We start from the raw sequence: 16,773 nt of genomic DNA, 5'->3' as shown, positions 1-16,773 counted from the left end.
AGATGGCAGCTGGACGTCCCCAAATTGTATTTGTTCACGGAAGAAGTTGGAGGAGAGTGTAACTGCGGGTTGGGGACACAGGGAGACAGCTAGCAAAAGTTTTGGGTGTACTTCATGGCAGACTGGTGGTGGTAATGGTGGGTGCCAGCCGTGCGCCAAGGCGAGCGAGGAGGTGAGCCTGGGTCAGGGCAGAGCTGGTCCAGACGTAAGAGTCGGAATGAGTGTTATCCAGCCTGGACCAATGGGTTGCAGAGAGAAGTTATAAATAGCTTTCTACCACATGTTCTTGGGATGGCCGTTTGGTTGTCCAGAGAGAGGCAACACCTGTGACTCTGGCCATGTCTTTGGTGGCTTGGGGCTAGGTCACAGCTGCCTGCCCGACTGGGTTTGTCCTTGTTGGTATATGTAACTTTTAAAAGCATGACTTGTTTATATTTGCAAATGTCCTTTATTTGTCCTATGTGCTGGGCACTGCTTCCGATAGGCTATTTGGGAGGGTGGAGCTCACTTGCCTACATATTCTTAGTTAAAATACTCCCTTCTTTGTTGTACCCCCTTTATTTGCAAAGCATGCCCTTAAAAAATAGTTGAAGTAACAGTTATCCCACAATCAGCTGACTTGCTAAGACTGTTTTCGTTTGCTAATAGTATGAGTTTTCCACGGGGCCTCTTTGTTGATCTTGGAGCTTGAACTGTCCAAGCCGGTGCTTTACCACTTTGATCCAACTTAACTTCTAGTTTTCTGGTGGTTACTTGGAGATGAGTCTCACAGATTTTTGTGCTTGGGCTGGCTTTGAACTGACTCAGGTCTCAATCTCCTGAGTAGCTAGGATTATAGGCCTGAGCCACTAGCTCTACAGGTCTTTAAAAACATTTCATTTGTCTTTTTTTTATTTTTGCTCTACTGGAGATTGAACTTTAGGGGTGGAGCAAACAAGCCTCTGCCATTTGAGCCATACCCCTGATCTTTTTGCCTTTAGTTTGTTTTTCAGATTGGGTCTTTAGCTAATTTTTCATTAGTTAGGGCTAGCCTCTAATTGCAGTCCTTCCATCTCCACTTCCAGAATAGAATCTGGGGTTCCAGGCATGGATCATCATGCTTAGGCAAACATTTTATTTTCAAAAGAAATTTCCAGGGGCCGGGAGTTTGGCCTAGTGGTTAAAGTGCTTGCCTAGCATGCATGAAGACCCGGGTTCGATTCCTCGGTACCACATACATAGAAAAAAGCCGGAAGTGGTGCTGAGGCTCAAGTGGTAGAGCTCTAGCCTTGAGAAAGTTCAAGGACAGTGCTCAGGCCCTGAGCTCAAGCCCAGGACTGGAAAAAAAAAATAAATAAAATAAAAGAAATTTCCAGGGGCTGGGAGTTTGGCCTAGTGGTAGAGTGCTTGCCTAGCATGCATGAAGACCCAGGTTCGATTCCTCGGTACCACATACATAGAAAAAAGCTGGAAGTGGTGCTAAGGCTCAAGTGGTAGAGCTCTAGCTTTGAGAAAGTCCAAGGACAGTGCTCAGGCCCTGAGCTCAAGCCCAGGACTGGCAAAAAAAAAAAAATTTCCTGAACCTGCTTGGAGAATGTTTAATAGATAACCAAGCACTAGAATAACTAGTTGATTATCCAGTACTTAAGTCCAAAAAATACTGACTTCTCTATTTTATACAGAGCTCCGGGCTACAGGTCATTAGAAAGTGAAGACAACAGCTAACCAGATTTTCTCAACAATTCTATGGCCAGAGTATTTTGTTTTAAAATTCTCAGAAGCAGCCATCTGTAGTAGATGCTATTATTATTCACATTTTAAAGATGATGAAATTAAGTACAGAGAAATTAAGTGACTTGCTAAGGTTACACAGGTAGTGAACAGCAGAAGGGGCTTCCAGTTCAGAGCTCACCCTCAATTCCATGTAGTCTTCCTTTGCTAGATTCAATGCTTACTCCCAAGGATTTTAATGTCTGTAAGGGTAGAGCTGGGGAGATGCATCGCTGTGGTAGAATGCTTGCCTAGAATGCTTGCCGCTCTGGGTTCCATCTCCAGTAACACACACACACACACACACACAGTGGTAGGATGTTTGCCCATCTCCAGTAACACACACACACACACACACACACACACACACACACACACACACACACACACACAGAGGTAGGATATTTGCCTAGCATGCTTGAGGCTCTGTGTTCTATCTCCAGTAACACACACTCACTCAGCCCACCCCACACACTATTCTGGAGAGATAATAGTTCATCTAGCTTACATTCAACAACCATATTCATGTAAATTTTGAGTTGTAAACATTGCTCATATTGTTTCAAAATCATAGAAGAACTTGATCAAACACAAGACTCGTTTGAAGTAAAGAGGCAAAGAGGGGTGACTGTTAAGATGGAGAAAACATATACTGGCCAGTGACAAGGTGGTTTAGATGCTCTCTTGCCAATAAATTACCTGCTGGTCCCTGCTCTGTGTATTTCCAACTTGAACTGTAGTTTTAATTTATTTTTTGAGAAATTAGTTTCTGAAATTTTTGATCTTCTTCATGTCTGAGACCTCAAGTATTTGTTAAATACCAATTTACCACTTTCCAGACTTCAGGCCGTGAAGTAGGATTTCAGCTTTAAAGGACTGTAGAAGTTCACTGAACATGAGAATTTTAGAACCTAAAAGTTGGTGGTTTCCTCTGCTAGAGCCTGAGGTGTGAGAGGTTCAGCTCAAACTGCCAGGGCAGTTTGGACAATAGTAAGCTTTATCGGAGCCAGCTTCATTCATTTGCTGATGAAGTCTGGGCATGCTTAGTCAGCCCTGTGAGAATTGTGATTGTTAGAGTGCTGGAGTGATCCTTGAAGGGAAAGACAGCTAGCTAGCTAGGTGGGGAGGTTGGGATAAGATTAGGTTATTTAGGGGCCGGGAGTTTGGCTTAGTGGTAGAGTGCTTGCCTAGCATGCACCATGACCGGGGTTCGACTCCTTGGTACCACAAAAAGCCAGAAGTGGTGCTGTGGCTCAAGTGGTACAGCCCTAGCCTTGAGAAAAATCCAGGGACAGTGTTCAGGCCCTGAGCCCAAGCCCAGGACTGGAAAAAGAAAAAAGAAAAAAAAAAAAGAGTAGGTTATTTAGTCCAGTGTTGGTGGCTCACACCTGTAATCCTAGCTACTCAGGAGGCTAAGATCTGAGGTTTGTGATTAAAAGCCATCCTGGGTATGAAAGTCTGTGAGACCTTATCTCCAGTTAATCACTAGAAAACTGGAAGTGGGGCTGTGACTCAAAGTAGTGGAGCACTGGCCTTGAGCATGAAGTGCTCAGGGACAGCACTCAGGCCTGGAGTTCAAACCCCAAGACTGGCATAGATTTTGATAAACATTTGGAATGTTTGACTGAACTATTTTTTTCTTTGAATTTGAGTGTTTGAACTCAGAGCCCTTAAATGCTTTAGGTTATTCTGACAGGGTCTCATGCTTTGTACCCAGACTGACTTTGGACTTTGACCCTTCCCACTATGCCTCTCAAGTAGCCAGGAATCCAGGTATGTACCAGCACTCCTGTCTGATTGTTGGGATGGAATCTCATTAACTTTTTGCCTGTGTTGGTATGGAACAATCTGATCTTTTTTTTTTTTTTTAATTTATTTTCCCGATCTCTGACTTTGAAGTACGTGTGATTACAGGTATGATTGTCCTTGTTAACATGTGACTGAATTTTGAGTTAATTTTCTCTCCATTCTTAGCCATGAATGAACCTACATGTGACCTGTGAATGAGTGAGGAGGATAATCACAGGATTGTGAATGAATTAGAGCTACAATGGGAAGACTAACCCATGTTCATAAACCTAAGAGATTAATTAGACTCATATATATTTATATGTATATGTATGTATATATATATATATGTATATAGTTGTTGTTGGCCTTAGGACTTGAACTGAGGGTTTGGGTGCTGTCTCTTAGTTCTTTTGCTCAAGGCTAGCACTCTGTTACTTTGAGGCACAGGTTTATCTCTACTTTTCTGGTGGTTAATTGGAGATAAGAGTCTATGGACAGTCTTGCCTGGGCTGGCTTTGAATTGTGAGCCTCAGATATCAGCCTCCTGAGTATCTAGGAGTAAGAGGCATAAACCACAGTGCCTAGCCTTCAGACTCTTTTTTTGGCCAGCCCTGGGCTTGAGCTCAGGGCCTGAGCACTGTCCTTGGACTTTTTCAAGGCTAGAGCTCTACCACTTGAACCTCAGCACCACTTCCGGCTTTTTCTATGTACGTGGTACTGAGGAATTGAACCCCGGTTTTGGTGTGTGCTAGGCAAGCACTTCACCACTAGGCCAAACTCCTGGCCTCTTTTTTTTTTTTTGCCAGTCCTGGGGCTTGAATATAGGGCCTGAGCACTGAGATTTCTCAAGGCTAGTGCTCTAAGTGCTCTACCATTTGAGCCACAGTACCACTTTTTCTCTGTATGTGGTACTGAGGAAACCAGGGCTTCGTGCATACTAGGCAAGCACTCTACCACTAGGCGAAACTCCCAGCCCCCAGACTTAATTTAATTGCATACATGAACATAGTATACCTTGCATGCTTCTTTTCCTTAGCTTTTGTTGTTGTTGTTTTATTCTGTCTCAAATGCCTTTTCCTTTTGAGCTGAAGGGTAGATAAAAGAGATCTCCTTTTTGATCTATCAAAGAACTCTGAACATGCACCACTCCATTTTATAATGTTACTGCTTTTCTTATCTCCAGGTGGATGACCTAGTCCAGTTAGATTCTGCAAATACACCTTAGGTTTAGGAGCCTGTCCCTAGGCACATATTTGTTGAATTAAAGGGTATCTTATAACTAAACACTGCTTGCATGCTTCCTTCTGACATTTTTAAGGAAGTTTCTTTGGGGAGCTGAGACAACAGTTCTGAAATGAAAACTGAGCAATATCCTTCTTCCCATGGAGTCTGGAGGAGTATTTATGGAGTCTACTGGATTTTTGTTTGGCCCTGTGCATACATGTCCACTGTCAGAACCTACATGTGTTTGTCAAGATGTGTTTGATAGATGGACTTCCACCCCATAAGCTTCTTTCCATTCTTGAAGAAAACCTGAGAGAGGTAGGGGGACATTAGAAATTTTGGCGATGGTAAGAGTGCCTTCCATGTGTCCTTGGGGATCTGCCAGAGGAGGGTGAGTGAGGTAGGTGCAGGAACCTCAATAGGAACAAAAGCTAGTGCCATTGTACCTTGTTAGAGTAGAAACATGTGGATACTTTGTAAGAACTATATTCCAAGTTGCTCACAGCTTACCACATCTGTAAGCACAGGTCTATGTGGGAAACATATTATGGCAGTCTTGGCATCTAAATATTTTCTTTCTTTCCTCTTAGAGATTTTCCTTGAAGGACATTGGAGTTTGGAAATTTGGGAGCTCATATCAATATGGCAAATTTATTGAAAACAGTGGTGATGGGCTGCTCGTGTCCTCTGCTAAGCAATTTGGGAACTTATAAGGTTCTACCTGGGAAGAAGACCTTCATAAGAACATTTCATACACATCAGGCACTGTGGTGTAAATCCCCTGGGAAGCCAGGTAAAGTCTTATTGTAATGTTTGCTTCAAATTGAAGGAGCTAATAGCTCTTTTGATGATAAAGAAAAAGCCATTCAATTTTATGGCCTGGTGCTTGCATGTGATCATTAAAAAAAGTGCAGTCTATCTTGTATTTTTCATGTGTACAACTTCCTGATTGTCATTTCTAATAGAAAGGAAAATATAGAAAAAGAAAAAAGATAAAGCAGTTGAGCTGTACTTGGGAGTTACTCATAGTTACTATTTCTCCTCGTAGACTTCCTTGTTCCTAGATTCATAAGGAAAGTGTACTGTACATAGCTCATTTCTGCTCAGGAATTTGGAGTTGAGACTATCAATTGATTTCTATTGTTTCCCAATTTAATAAATAGCAAATTCATTGTAGTTGTTCAGGTGAGACTAAGTGTTCTACATGCCTTGAGTGGGTCAGAGCTGTCTCTGCCCTGTCTGTGATCTGCCCTCTACTCAACTCCTTTCGGTACAAATCATCATTATCTGCCAATGGACTGCTATATCAGTCTCCTAAATTGTCTTTTTTTCCCTCCCTTTCCTCCCATTCTATATAGTCTATACAGTCTATAAAATCTATCCTGCACATGACATTCAGAATGAATAACCTTTTTTATTTTTATTTTTGTTGGTCATGGGGCTTGAACTCAGGCCTGGGTGCTGTCCTTGAGCTTTTCAGCTCAAGGCTAGTGCTCTACCACTTTGAGCCACAGCATCACTTTCTGGTGGTTAAATGGAGATAAGAGTCATGGATTTTCATGCCTGGCTTGGCTATTGCACCATGGTCATCAAATCTCAGCTTCTTAAGTAGCTGGGATTACAGGAGTGAGCCATTCATACCCAGCAAGAATAATCTTCTTGAAGTTGTAATATGTCAGTCCTCCCTTCAGAACTCACTATTACTGTCCTAGCCCAATACAGAGTAAGTGTAGAGTTTTCTAGTGGCCTTGCCTTCCCAGATAGGGCCCTTTCATGCTTCTGTTCTGGAATGTAGGCCAGAAAGAGGAGAGGCTAAAACAGAGTCCAGGAGTTTGTATTGACTCTCACAGACTTTGCAAAGACCATCCGAACATTTTTATCTGCCTCTCACTGGCTAGATCCCAGGCATATGGTTGCGTGTGCAGGAGCCTTAGACATTTAGCCTTTTGTTCTAGAGGGCTGTATGCCCAGCTGAAAATGGCATTTGGCTTCCACAGGGGAGGATAGGATGGATATGCTTTTCTTTTTTGCCAGTACTAGGGAATGGACTTAGAGTCTCTTGCTTGCTAGGCCAGCACTCTTAACTCTGAGCCATTTTTTTCAGTTCCTTTTTGAGTTGGTAGGATCTCATTTTCTGCTGGGGCTGGCCAGGGCTGTGATCCTGCTATTTGTACTTCCCTGAGTTACAGGGAATGACAGGTGGTGCCCAATCTTATTCACCCATTGTGTTTTCTTTGTAGTTGAGATAGGTGCATGGTACTGCTCAGCCATTAAATCAGATGGAGTCTTACAAATGTTTATGTCTACGCTGACCTTGAATAATGAACTGTAATATGTGCCTCCCACGTCTTGGGCCAGTTGGGTTATTCTTTGAACAGTGAAAACAGAAAGAAGGAAAAAGAAAAAGAACAAGCTAGAAAATATAAATACTGACAGGAATTGCATGCCATACTTTTCAGTGTGGTAATGACACTGGTCATATTAGAAAATAAAAGAATCTTTATTTTTTAGAGATTAAAAATAATAGTAATGATGATCAGAAATCAAACCCAAAAGTCTTACATACATAAAATGGAACATTATTAAAATTGGCGTTCATAAATTTACTCACAAGGACAATTCTCTTGTCCTTAACATAGTTACTTGCTTTTATTTTTGTCATACTGTGACCTAACTTTCCAGAGTTATTTAAAACAAAATATCTGGAGATAAACCTGGGTACTATTAGGAAAAGATACTCTGCCACTAGTGTCACCTGAGCAGTAGGAAAGAGGCTGTGAATTCTATTTTAAGGCAGACAAGAACTCAAATGCCTGGCAGTTTAGTGAATACATGAATAGTCTTCCAAACTTAAAAATGATGAGCTACTTGGGGGACTGAAAATGAGAGGGCTGAAGTTCATTACTGGCCCAAGCAGCTTTAAAATAAATATGTACTTATTTTTTTTTTTTTGAGAATCAACACAAACTCCTGGATTATAACATCTTTGGACATGTTCTACTCCACTGCCAGTATTAATATTCTATTTGATGTTTGAATTATCCTAGTTGAACAGTGGGAGCCATTTTAGTTGACTCCTAAATACTTCTCACATGACTTTGGTTATCTTTGGTACTGTATTTCACTTTTGGTATATAGTGCTTTAGATCTGAGGATGTTAGATAAGGAGACTCCAAATAAGTATATGTGAATTAATTTTGTGCATCTCTGTAAATATTTTCCAGCTTTCTACTCTCTTCTCAAATTCAAGTACTTTTAGGTTGACTTAACCTCTCTAAGGTTTCAATAAATTATTCTGTATTGAAAACTTAATTCATCCTTTATTATGTACATTCAGAACTATATTATAAATATAAGCGCATATTATAAGATATTTTGGGCTGCATGAAATTGAATCATATCAAGTTTTATTTTGTGATGCAGGCTTGTTGTATGGCTTGTTAGGTAGAAGGGTGGGGAGCCATGATACCCCTTAGGTCCTTCCTGAAGAAATGGAATGCTAGTCTCAATTTAATAGCTATGACTCTTCTCTCTTTAGCTAGTGCTGTTGTGTCTCTTGGCAGTTGCTGTTGATTCCTTTATAGTCTCGCTTATCTATCATTTCAGTGCCACTCAACTCTACTTTTTTGTCTCTTTCTTTGAGTCTCACCTTCTGACCCCTCAGGAGGTTTGAATGGATTGAGTTGATGATTTGACTGGTCAGCTACTGATTATGTCATTGAGTTTTAGTCAGTCACCAGTTCAAGCCGTATTCTTGAGTACCATTCCTACAGAAGTTGTCTCCTTAGTCAAAGATGATTGTCTTTGACCTAGCTGCTGCTGTAGCCTTGTTTAATCACTTTTGGCTAAGAGTATAGATATAACACTTGGAATTCTCTGAGGAATTGCCTGTGGCTAGTTATCAGGTAAGGGACTAGGGTTGTGTCAGGCCCCCAAAGTATGTGGTATTGGACTCTTCTTCACAAGAGTCATTTATTTAAGACCATCATCCCAGAGGGATTGAGAAAGTTCCCTTAGCATACTGTGTGATCTTTCATCCTATTTTTTTCCCCTCCTAAGAAGAAACTAAGCTTGTCATGTGCCTTGAAAGAATCCATTTAGTTAAATAAGATATTTGGATCTTTCAGGAGAGTGAAAAAAAAGGAATTCTCATTTACAAAAAAGGTAAAGAACTTATGATTATAAAATGTCATTTTATTTTTTAATTTTTATTTATTTTTATCTTTAAATAAGTGCACAGGAGATTACGAATGAATATTTTCATTTATATGTATTGTGATACATCTTGGACAGTCACTCCTTCCATTATTTTCTCCTCTTCCACCTATCCCTACTCACCGGTTACATTAAGTTTTCCCTCTTTTTCCATATACGTACATCCATTATTCCTTTTTACATTCATCCCTTCTCCCTGTATTTCCTGTTTAAGACATGTTTCAGCTTCCTGTTAATCATTTTTTAAATTGTGTATATGTGCATATGCCCTCTTCCCCTATGTATATTTACATGGCATACATGAAGGTTGTACATCTAGACAAGTCATTGTTTTAAATAGCAATTTGTATGTAGTAAATTTTGAAGAACAGACTGTTTATTTCCATGTCCTGAAATCTGTTGCTCTGTTTTTTTTTTGTTGTTGTTTGCCTTGTTCTTGTAGGAGTTCCATATAAACAACTGACTGTTGGTGTCCCCAAAGAGGTCTTCCAAAATGAGAAGCGAGTGGCATTGTCTCCTGCTGGTGTCCAGGCCTTAGTCAAGCAAGGTTTTAATGTTGTTGTGGAATCCGGTGCAGGGGAAGCTTCTAAGTTCTCAGATGATCACTACAGAGCAGCAGGGGCTCAAATCCAAGGGACAAAAGAAGTGTTGGCTTCTGATTTGGTGGTCAAAGTAATTTTGTTTCATTTTCCCATTTATTGCATGCTAACTCTTTGAAATCCAATAGTAGGAAAATTTAAATAACATTTTCTGATGTTCAAGGATTTTCTGTGTCCTCATCTTCCTTTCCTTTCCCTTTTACTACCTTCCTTTTCTTCTCTTCTATTTTCTTTTCTTTAGTACAGGGGTTTGAACTCAGGGATTGCTGGATGGTACTTGAGACCACATCACCAGTCTTTTTTTTGTTGTTGTTGTTACTGGTTATGGGACTTGAACTCTGGGCCTGAGTGTTGTCCCTGAGCTCTTCAGCTCAAGGCTACCGCCCTACCCCTTGAGCCACAGTGCCACTTCTGGTTTTCTGATGGTCAATTGTAGATAATAGTTTCATGGACTTTAGTGCCTGGACTAGTTTGGAACCTTGGTCCTCAGGTCTCAGCCTCCTGAGTAGCTAAGATTACAGGCATGAGTCACCGCACTCAACTTCACCAGTCTTTTTTTAATTGGTTATTTGGGATCTCAAATGTATACCTAGGGTGGCCTGAAAAAATGTCTTTACTCACACAACATTACTATGCATAGAATTTAATTGGTTGAATGGGGCTTGAGAACTTTCTTTGTGCACTGTTCTTTAACCAGGGTCCTTCTGAGTAGCTAGGAGTGTAGGACAGAGCCATTCCTGGCTCTTTTTCTTTTTTTTTTTTTTTAAATAATACACAGTATGTGATTTTGATGTTTATAATGTGCAATGCTCACATCAGCTTTTCCTGTATTCAAATGATGCCCTTTTCTCAAAGAAATGATTGTGTGTTGTAATTGTTCTTCAAGTTTCATAGAACTTTTGTTAAGTAGTGTGACCTATGTTTAATAACTGTGAGAAAGGGGTAAAGAGATTTTCATTTTTATACTTGCTCTCTGGAAATTTCCTTTTAAAATTGGTAAGGTAAATATATAGTACATTGTTTTCTAAATATCAGACTACCTATAGGTAAGTGTTGAGTGCTAAAGAATGGAAGGAAGGTGTAGAACCGATCCTTGGATAAAATGGACAGTATCTGATATATGAAGGCACAGTGATTTAAATGCCTATACTATAGTGCTATTTCTGGATAGGGAGTAACCATTCTGAAGATTTCTCCACATTGGGTTGAGTGGCAAGTAGTCTGAACACACAATAAAAACTTCCTTTCTTTTTATTCTAACCTCTTTTAATTTGAGCAGAGTCATACGTTTTGTGTAAACCATTTTGACACAAAACCTCCATATTATTTCCCCACTTTGAGTGCGGCATATTTTCTGGTATGTGTATTCTTTCCTTTCAGGTTCGAGCCCCCATGGTTAATCCGACCTTAGGTATTCATGAAGCTGACCTTTTGAAGCCATCAGGAACACTGATAAGTTTTATTTACCCAGCCCAAAATCCAGACTTGCTAAATAAACTTTCTAAAAGGAAAACTACGGTTTTGGCAATGGACCAGGTTCCAAGAGTCACAATTGCTCAGGGATATGATGCCCTCAGCTCCATGGCTAACATTTCAGGGTAAGTTGATTCTTTCCTTTTTCAATTAAACATAAGCACAGTGGCAGTATACAAGCAGTCATATTATAGCTCTTCTCTCTCCATCTAATCATGGTCGAAGGTTATAACATTTTCTTAATGTACTTCATTATTTTTATGACCCACTTTTTAGTTATTGTGAATACATAGGAAATGGGCTCAGTTGTATACATCCCCTCCCCCCCCCGCCTTTTTATTTTGGTGCTTGACCTGGGGCTGAGTGTTGTCCCTGAGCTTTTTGCTTAAGGCTAGGGCTCTACCACTTGAACTAGACCTCCACTTTTAGCTTTTTGCTGGTTAATTGGTGATAAGAGTCTCACAGACAAGAGTCTCATAGACATTTCTGTCAGGGCTAGAATAAAACCACTATTCTTCTATTATAGCTTCCTGAGTAACATAAACCACTGGTGTCTGGCTAAATTTATTTTTCATATTTTTTTGGGATAGAGCAGTAATGGAGTTTGAACTCTAAGCCTCATGTTTGCTCTATGAGCTCTCTCAGTCTTGAGGCATCTGTATTTTTTTTTTTTTGATTATTACTCATCACATGAGATTAGGTGTAGCCTATTGTGCTTACAGTATGTCAGTGCTCTAAAAGTTTTGTATTTGGAATCTATATCTATATATCTATATATGTATTTTGCCAGTCCTGGGGCTTGAAATCAGTGCCTGGGCACTGTCCTTAAACTTTCTCAAGGCTAGTGAGAAAGGCCACTTGAGCCGCAGCCCTATTTTCAGCTTTTTCTATGTATATGGTACTGAGAATGGAACCCAGTGCTTCATGCATGCTAGATGAGCATTCTACCACTAGACTGCAATAGGCCCTGGAATTATTTTTAATGTAGGATTGTTATTTATTTATTTATATTGTAAAGGTGATGTACAGAGGGTTTATAGTTACAAAAGTCAAGTAATGAGTACATTTGATTTTGAACAGTGTCACCTCTTCTCTCATTTTCTCCCCATTTTTTCTTTCCAGATTCCCCTCGTCTACAAGTTAATTTTTTTGGGGGGGGGGTTAATCATGGGGTTTGAACTCTGGGTCTGGGTACTGTCTCTGAGTTCTTTATCTCAAGGCTACTGCCCTACCCCAGGACCTGGGCATTGTCCCTGAGCTCTTCAGCTTAAGGCTTCTGCCCTACCTCTTTGAGCCACAGCACCACTTCTAGTTTTCTAGTGGTTAATTGGAGATAAGAGTCTCACAGACTTTATTGCCTAAGCTAACACTGAACTGTGATCCTTAGATCTCAGCCTCCAGGATTACAGACGTGAGCCACGGGCACCTGGCTTGCAAGTTCATTTTCAACATAGTGTCTAGTGCTATAGGATTTTTGAATTGGAGATGATTGGCCTGTATATACACATACACCGATGGAGATCATCTCCTTGCCACTTTCTCCCTCCTTCTCTTCCGTCTGCCCTCCCTCCATTTTTTCCTTCCTTCCACCCTTCTCTCCACTCCTTTCTCTCTTTCTCTTCCTTTTGCTTGCCTTCTTTTTTATCCTTTATCCCTTCCCCCACTTTCCTTTCCCTTCCTTTCTTTTTCCCCCTTGTTTTGTTTTTGAGAAGGATTTTGCTATACAGTCTAGGTTGTCCTTAGAGTCATGAGTTTTTTGCCTCAGCCTCTTTACATCTTGGATTATAAGGATGGGTCACTGCATATCCAGACTGACTGTGCTAATTTGCTTAGGTAAACTCATAAAGTATTTGTTAAATAGAGAAATAAAATGTCATACTCAAGGAAGGCTTACTTTTTTATTGTTTGCTGCCAGTACTGGGACTTGAACTCAGGGCCTATGTGTTGTCCCTGAACACTTGCTGAAGGCTAGCCTTCTATCACTTGAGCAACAGCTCCACTTCCTGCTTTTGTGGTTAAGTTGAAATAAGAGTCTCATGAACTTTTCTTGCCAGGGCTAGCTTCAACCATGATCCTTATATCTCAGCCCACTGAGTAGCTGGGATTACAGGCGGGAGACACTGTTGCCTAGTAGAAGACTTAGAATTATAACCCAGGACTATGTCCTCTTATTCTGAGACTAGGGTGGCAGAGCTGCACTTGCCTGCCAGTATCCTTATAGTCCTGTAACTGCCCAGGTTAGGTTGAGGAGGATTCTAAGATCTCTTCTACTTAGAAAAAGGTGGCTGTAGTCTGCCTGCCATGTTATGAGGGGGAGGAGCAGTTGTATGATTTTGGTATATTGCTGACTTTGCCTGAGAGGATGGCTAAAAATGAGAAACATACAGTGCTTCTGAAATCCTAAGAATCTAATTAAATTATGTTTTGGGATGAAAACAATTAAAAAATGAGAAAAAAAATCCCAAACAGCCCAATATGAAAAAAGCCTTTTCCAGACTCATGGTTTACAAGTTTTCTTTGTTTTTATATTTTGGATGTAGCATATTAAATATGTCATCAGATCTCCTTCCTGTTTCAGCTATTCCCTTTTGATATGAATAAGATGCCATCAACAAAAATGGCAAGTTAAAACGTACTTTATTTTCCTTAATGTGAATAGATAAATAGTTCATTTGAAGATTGTTGCTGTATTTTATATGTAAAAATTTTACAATGTAAAGTTGTGAGAGTGTGCTAATTCTGTTATCTGAAATTCACACAAGTGAAAGAATAGCAAAATCACTAATTGTGGATCAGTGGTTTTAGCTTTAGATTCTTTTGAACAATGATAGACTAAAATAAGTCTGAGAAGAACTGACAGCAGTCGTGTCCAGAAACATTCTTATTGTCCATCTAGAAATACTGTTTTCCTGCTCATGTGTGATTAACTTGGTGTCTATTACATATTTTTATGTCAATTATTTTCATCAGATCTTACTATATAAGATCTGATCAGGGAGAAGTTTTTACATTATAATAGGTGTTCTATTTCTGAAAAACATAAATATACAATATGAAATATAAATATAAAATATGAAACTAGACTATGGTAATATCAAAAATATCCTGTTAAAGAAAAGAGGGTGCACACAGTTTTTATTGCTTAACTTGGGTCACAGCTAAACACTTAATGTATATTTATGCCTAAAAGTTTTCATTGTATGGAATTCCTCCCCCTTTTTTAAGGTATAAGGCCGTTGTCCTAGCAGCAAATCATTTTGGACGTTTTTTTACCGGTCAGATCACAGCTGCTGGAAAAGTTCCTCCAGCCAAGGTAGGTACAACTTTCGGTGTTTGTTCATAATGCGGATTCATGAAAAGCAAGAATATGTGTAGTCTGAGATACTATAGAGATAAATGACTGATAGAAATAAATAATGGAATTTTGGAAGAGATACTTCTAAAAAGTAATATAAACTATTATGTTCTTTAATATATTGGAAAAAAAGAATATAGGTAGTCTGAAAATACAGTTATTTAGAAGTTTTATTGTACGTGAGCTCCACTGGTGATTTTGGTGGTACTCACAAATTTACGGTGGACCTCCAGCATCATGACTGCTTGAAAAAGACTGAACTCCCTTTTCTAGAAGTTCTGTTTCTTTTAAATTTGAGTTTACCTTTTCTATTTCTATTTTTTATTTACTAATTTGAATTCTTTTTTTTAATAGTAGACTGAGGATGTGGTACTTTATTGATTTTTTTGGAAAGATTTTATTAACACATTTTTATATCATATTTCAAATGTTATGTTTAACAAACAAGAATTCAAGAAAGGAATTTTTATATGCAATCACTGGCACATAGATTTTAGAACATAATTAAAATTAAGCTGAAAGTTTGCTTGTCATAGATACATATTGGTCTATGTAAAATTATGTCATGTCTATAGAGTATATATCCCATCATAGATTTTTATGTCTATGTACTTGTAGTTATATCTCTAAGACTGTGTCAATAACCTTGGGTACCCAAATATTGAGTCATCGCTATTGTATTGTTTGAATCTAATATCCGCATATCAAGGAGACTGTTGGGAGCCAGAGTGGAATCAAACTGTACCTTGACTTGCATCAGATGATGGCTATATTGTCTTATTGCTTTCTGGCCCTATTCTATGTAAATGACCTGAGAATTACCATATGAATGTAACACCTGGAGGTTCCCTGGGAGAGGAGGAGGGAAGAAGGGGGAGTGGAAAATAAACGCGGCAGTCTCGGCAGTCTTTGCCTGGACTGCGGACATCCCGGACCCCGTGTGTCTGTCTCTCTTCTTTTTCTTCCTAGTCCTTGTCCCCTATTTCAGGAACCCCAATCTGCGAACCCTGGTTTGCTGCCGGTTGGCCCCGGCAGGAGACCATGTGCCTTTTGTTCCTTTGGTCTTGACTTATCTCACTCAACTTGCTTTGCTTTAGTTTCATCCACTTTCTAGCAAATGCCATTATTTTATCTTGTCTGTTGGCTATGTAGAATTCCATTGTATATATGTACCACATTTTTTGTATCCATTCATCTTTAGTGGGGCTTCTGGATTATTTCCATCACTTGGTTATTGTGAGTAGTACAGAGATGAACATGGCTGTGCAGGTGTCCTTATCATATCCTGGGTTATGATGCTCAGGGTAGATGCCCAGGAGTGGTATAGGGAAGGTCTATTCTTAGGTTATTGAGAAACTTTCAAACTGCCTTCCAGAGGGGCTGAACTAGTTTACATTCCCACCAGCAGTGCAGTAAAGATCCTCTTTCTCCACAACCCCACGAGCACTTGTCTGAGTTCAGACTCTTGGCCATTCTAATTGGGGTAAAGTGGTATCTTAGGGTTGTTTTTATTTGCATTTCCTTTATGATCATAGATGATGAGAATTTTCTAATATTTTTTGAATAACTTGAATTCTTAAAGAAATTTTGGTTTATAGGCATGTTTATACCAGTGTATAAAAGCTTCAAGATCATATTCACAATTTCTGGGTTTCCCAGTTACTGCAACATTTTAGTTCATAGATTAAACCTTTCAGATTTCCTCACTCCTGGTCAATATTTGGGTCAAGCGGACAGGAAATGGGGAGTGGTGTAAGTGGAACTTCTGCTTCTGGAATCCAAATGGGGAGAGAGAAGCCATTAATAATGAAAAGTGGGAATGGCCAAGCCAAAAGAACAGGGAGTGTTACATTGTGACTTTTCAATAAAAGTAAGTATATTAAATGACAATGTAGGCTTTGAGTCTAGGTGTGAGAAGAGGACCCTTTCATGCTGTTATCTATCTACCTGTAGCTACAGGATTCTTTCTTTTAAATGCTTTATTAAATAAACTCAGAGTTTTGATACAGATTAACCTCCTAGGGTAAAATGTCCAAACAACATAACACATTCTGTCCCTCACAACATAACACATTCTGTCTCTCTCTCTCTCTCTCTCTCTCTCTCTCTCTCTCTCTCTCTCTCTCTCTCTCTCTCTCTCTCTCACACACACACACACACACACACACACACACCACACCGCATAGCAGTTATCAGAAATCTAGTCACATATTGTTTGAAAACAGGCCAAGTGAAAGAAAACAACAGATGATGAAAGTGTAGGCCAGAATGTTTAGGAAGAAAGTGTGAGCAAACAAACAACACAGATATGATATTTGAAATAAATCCTTTGTAGGATCAAAAGCAGATATCTGGCTCAAGGTAGCC

General features: G+C 39.6%; 1 protein-coding gene across 3 annotated transcripts in view; it reads left to right on the top strand.

The window, feature by feature from the left end:
- The window catches only part of Nnt (nicotinamide nucleotide transhydrogenase), a 101,808-nt gene that overhangs the window by 959 nt on the left and 84,076 nt on the right, over positions 1 to 16,773 (top strand). For all 3 annotated transcript variants that reach the window (XM_090331966.1, XM_090331968.1, XM_090331967.1), the window contains exons 2-5: positions 5,355 to 5,557; positions 9,422 to 9,651; positions 10,959 to 11,176; positions 14,277 to 14,364. In XM_090331966.1, the coding sequence (XP_090188092.1) occupies positions 5,407 to 5,557; positions 9,422 to 9,651; positions 10,959 to 11,176; positions 14,277 to 14,364 (687 nt within the window). In that variant the 5' untranslated portion in view covers positions 5,355 to 5,406. The remainder of the gene's footprint in view (positions 1 to 5,354; positions 5,558 to 9,421; positions 9,652 to 10,958; positions 11,177 to 14,276; positions 14,365 to 16,773) is intronic.

This window comes from Megascapheus bottae, chromosome 4, assembly GCF_031878675.1.
Source record: "Megascapheus bottae isolate mThoBot1 chromosome 4, mThoBot2.hap1, whole genome shotgun sequence".
Classification (NCBI taxonomy): domain Eukaryota; kingdom Metazoa; phylum Chordata; class Mammalia; order Rodentia; family Geomyidae; genus Megascapheus; species Megascapheus bottae.
The sequence above is the reverse complement of the archived record's forward strand: the minus strand, read 5'-3'. Positions and strand labels throughout refer to the sequence as shown.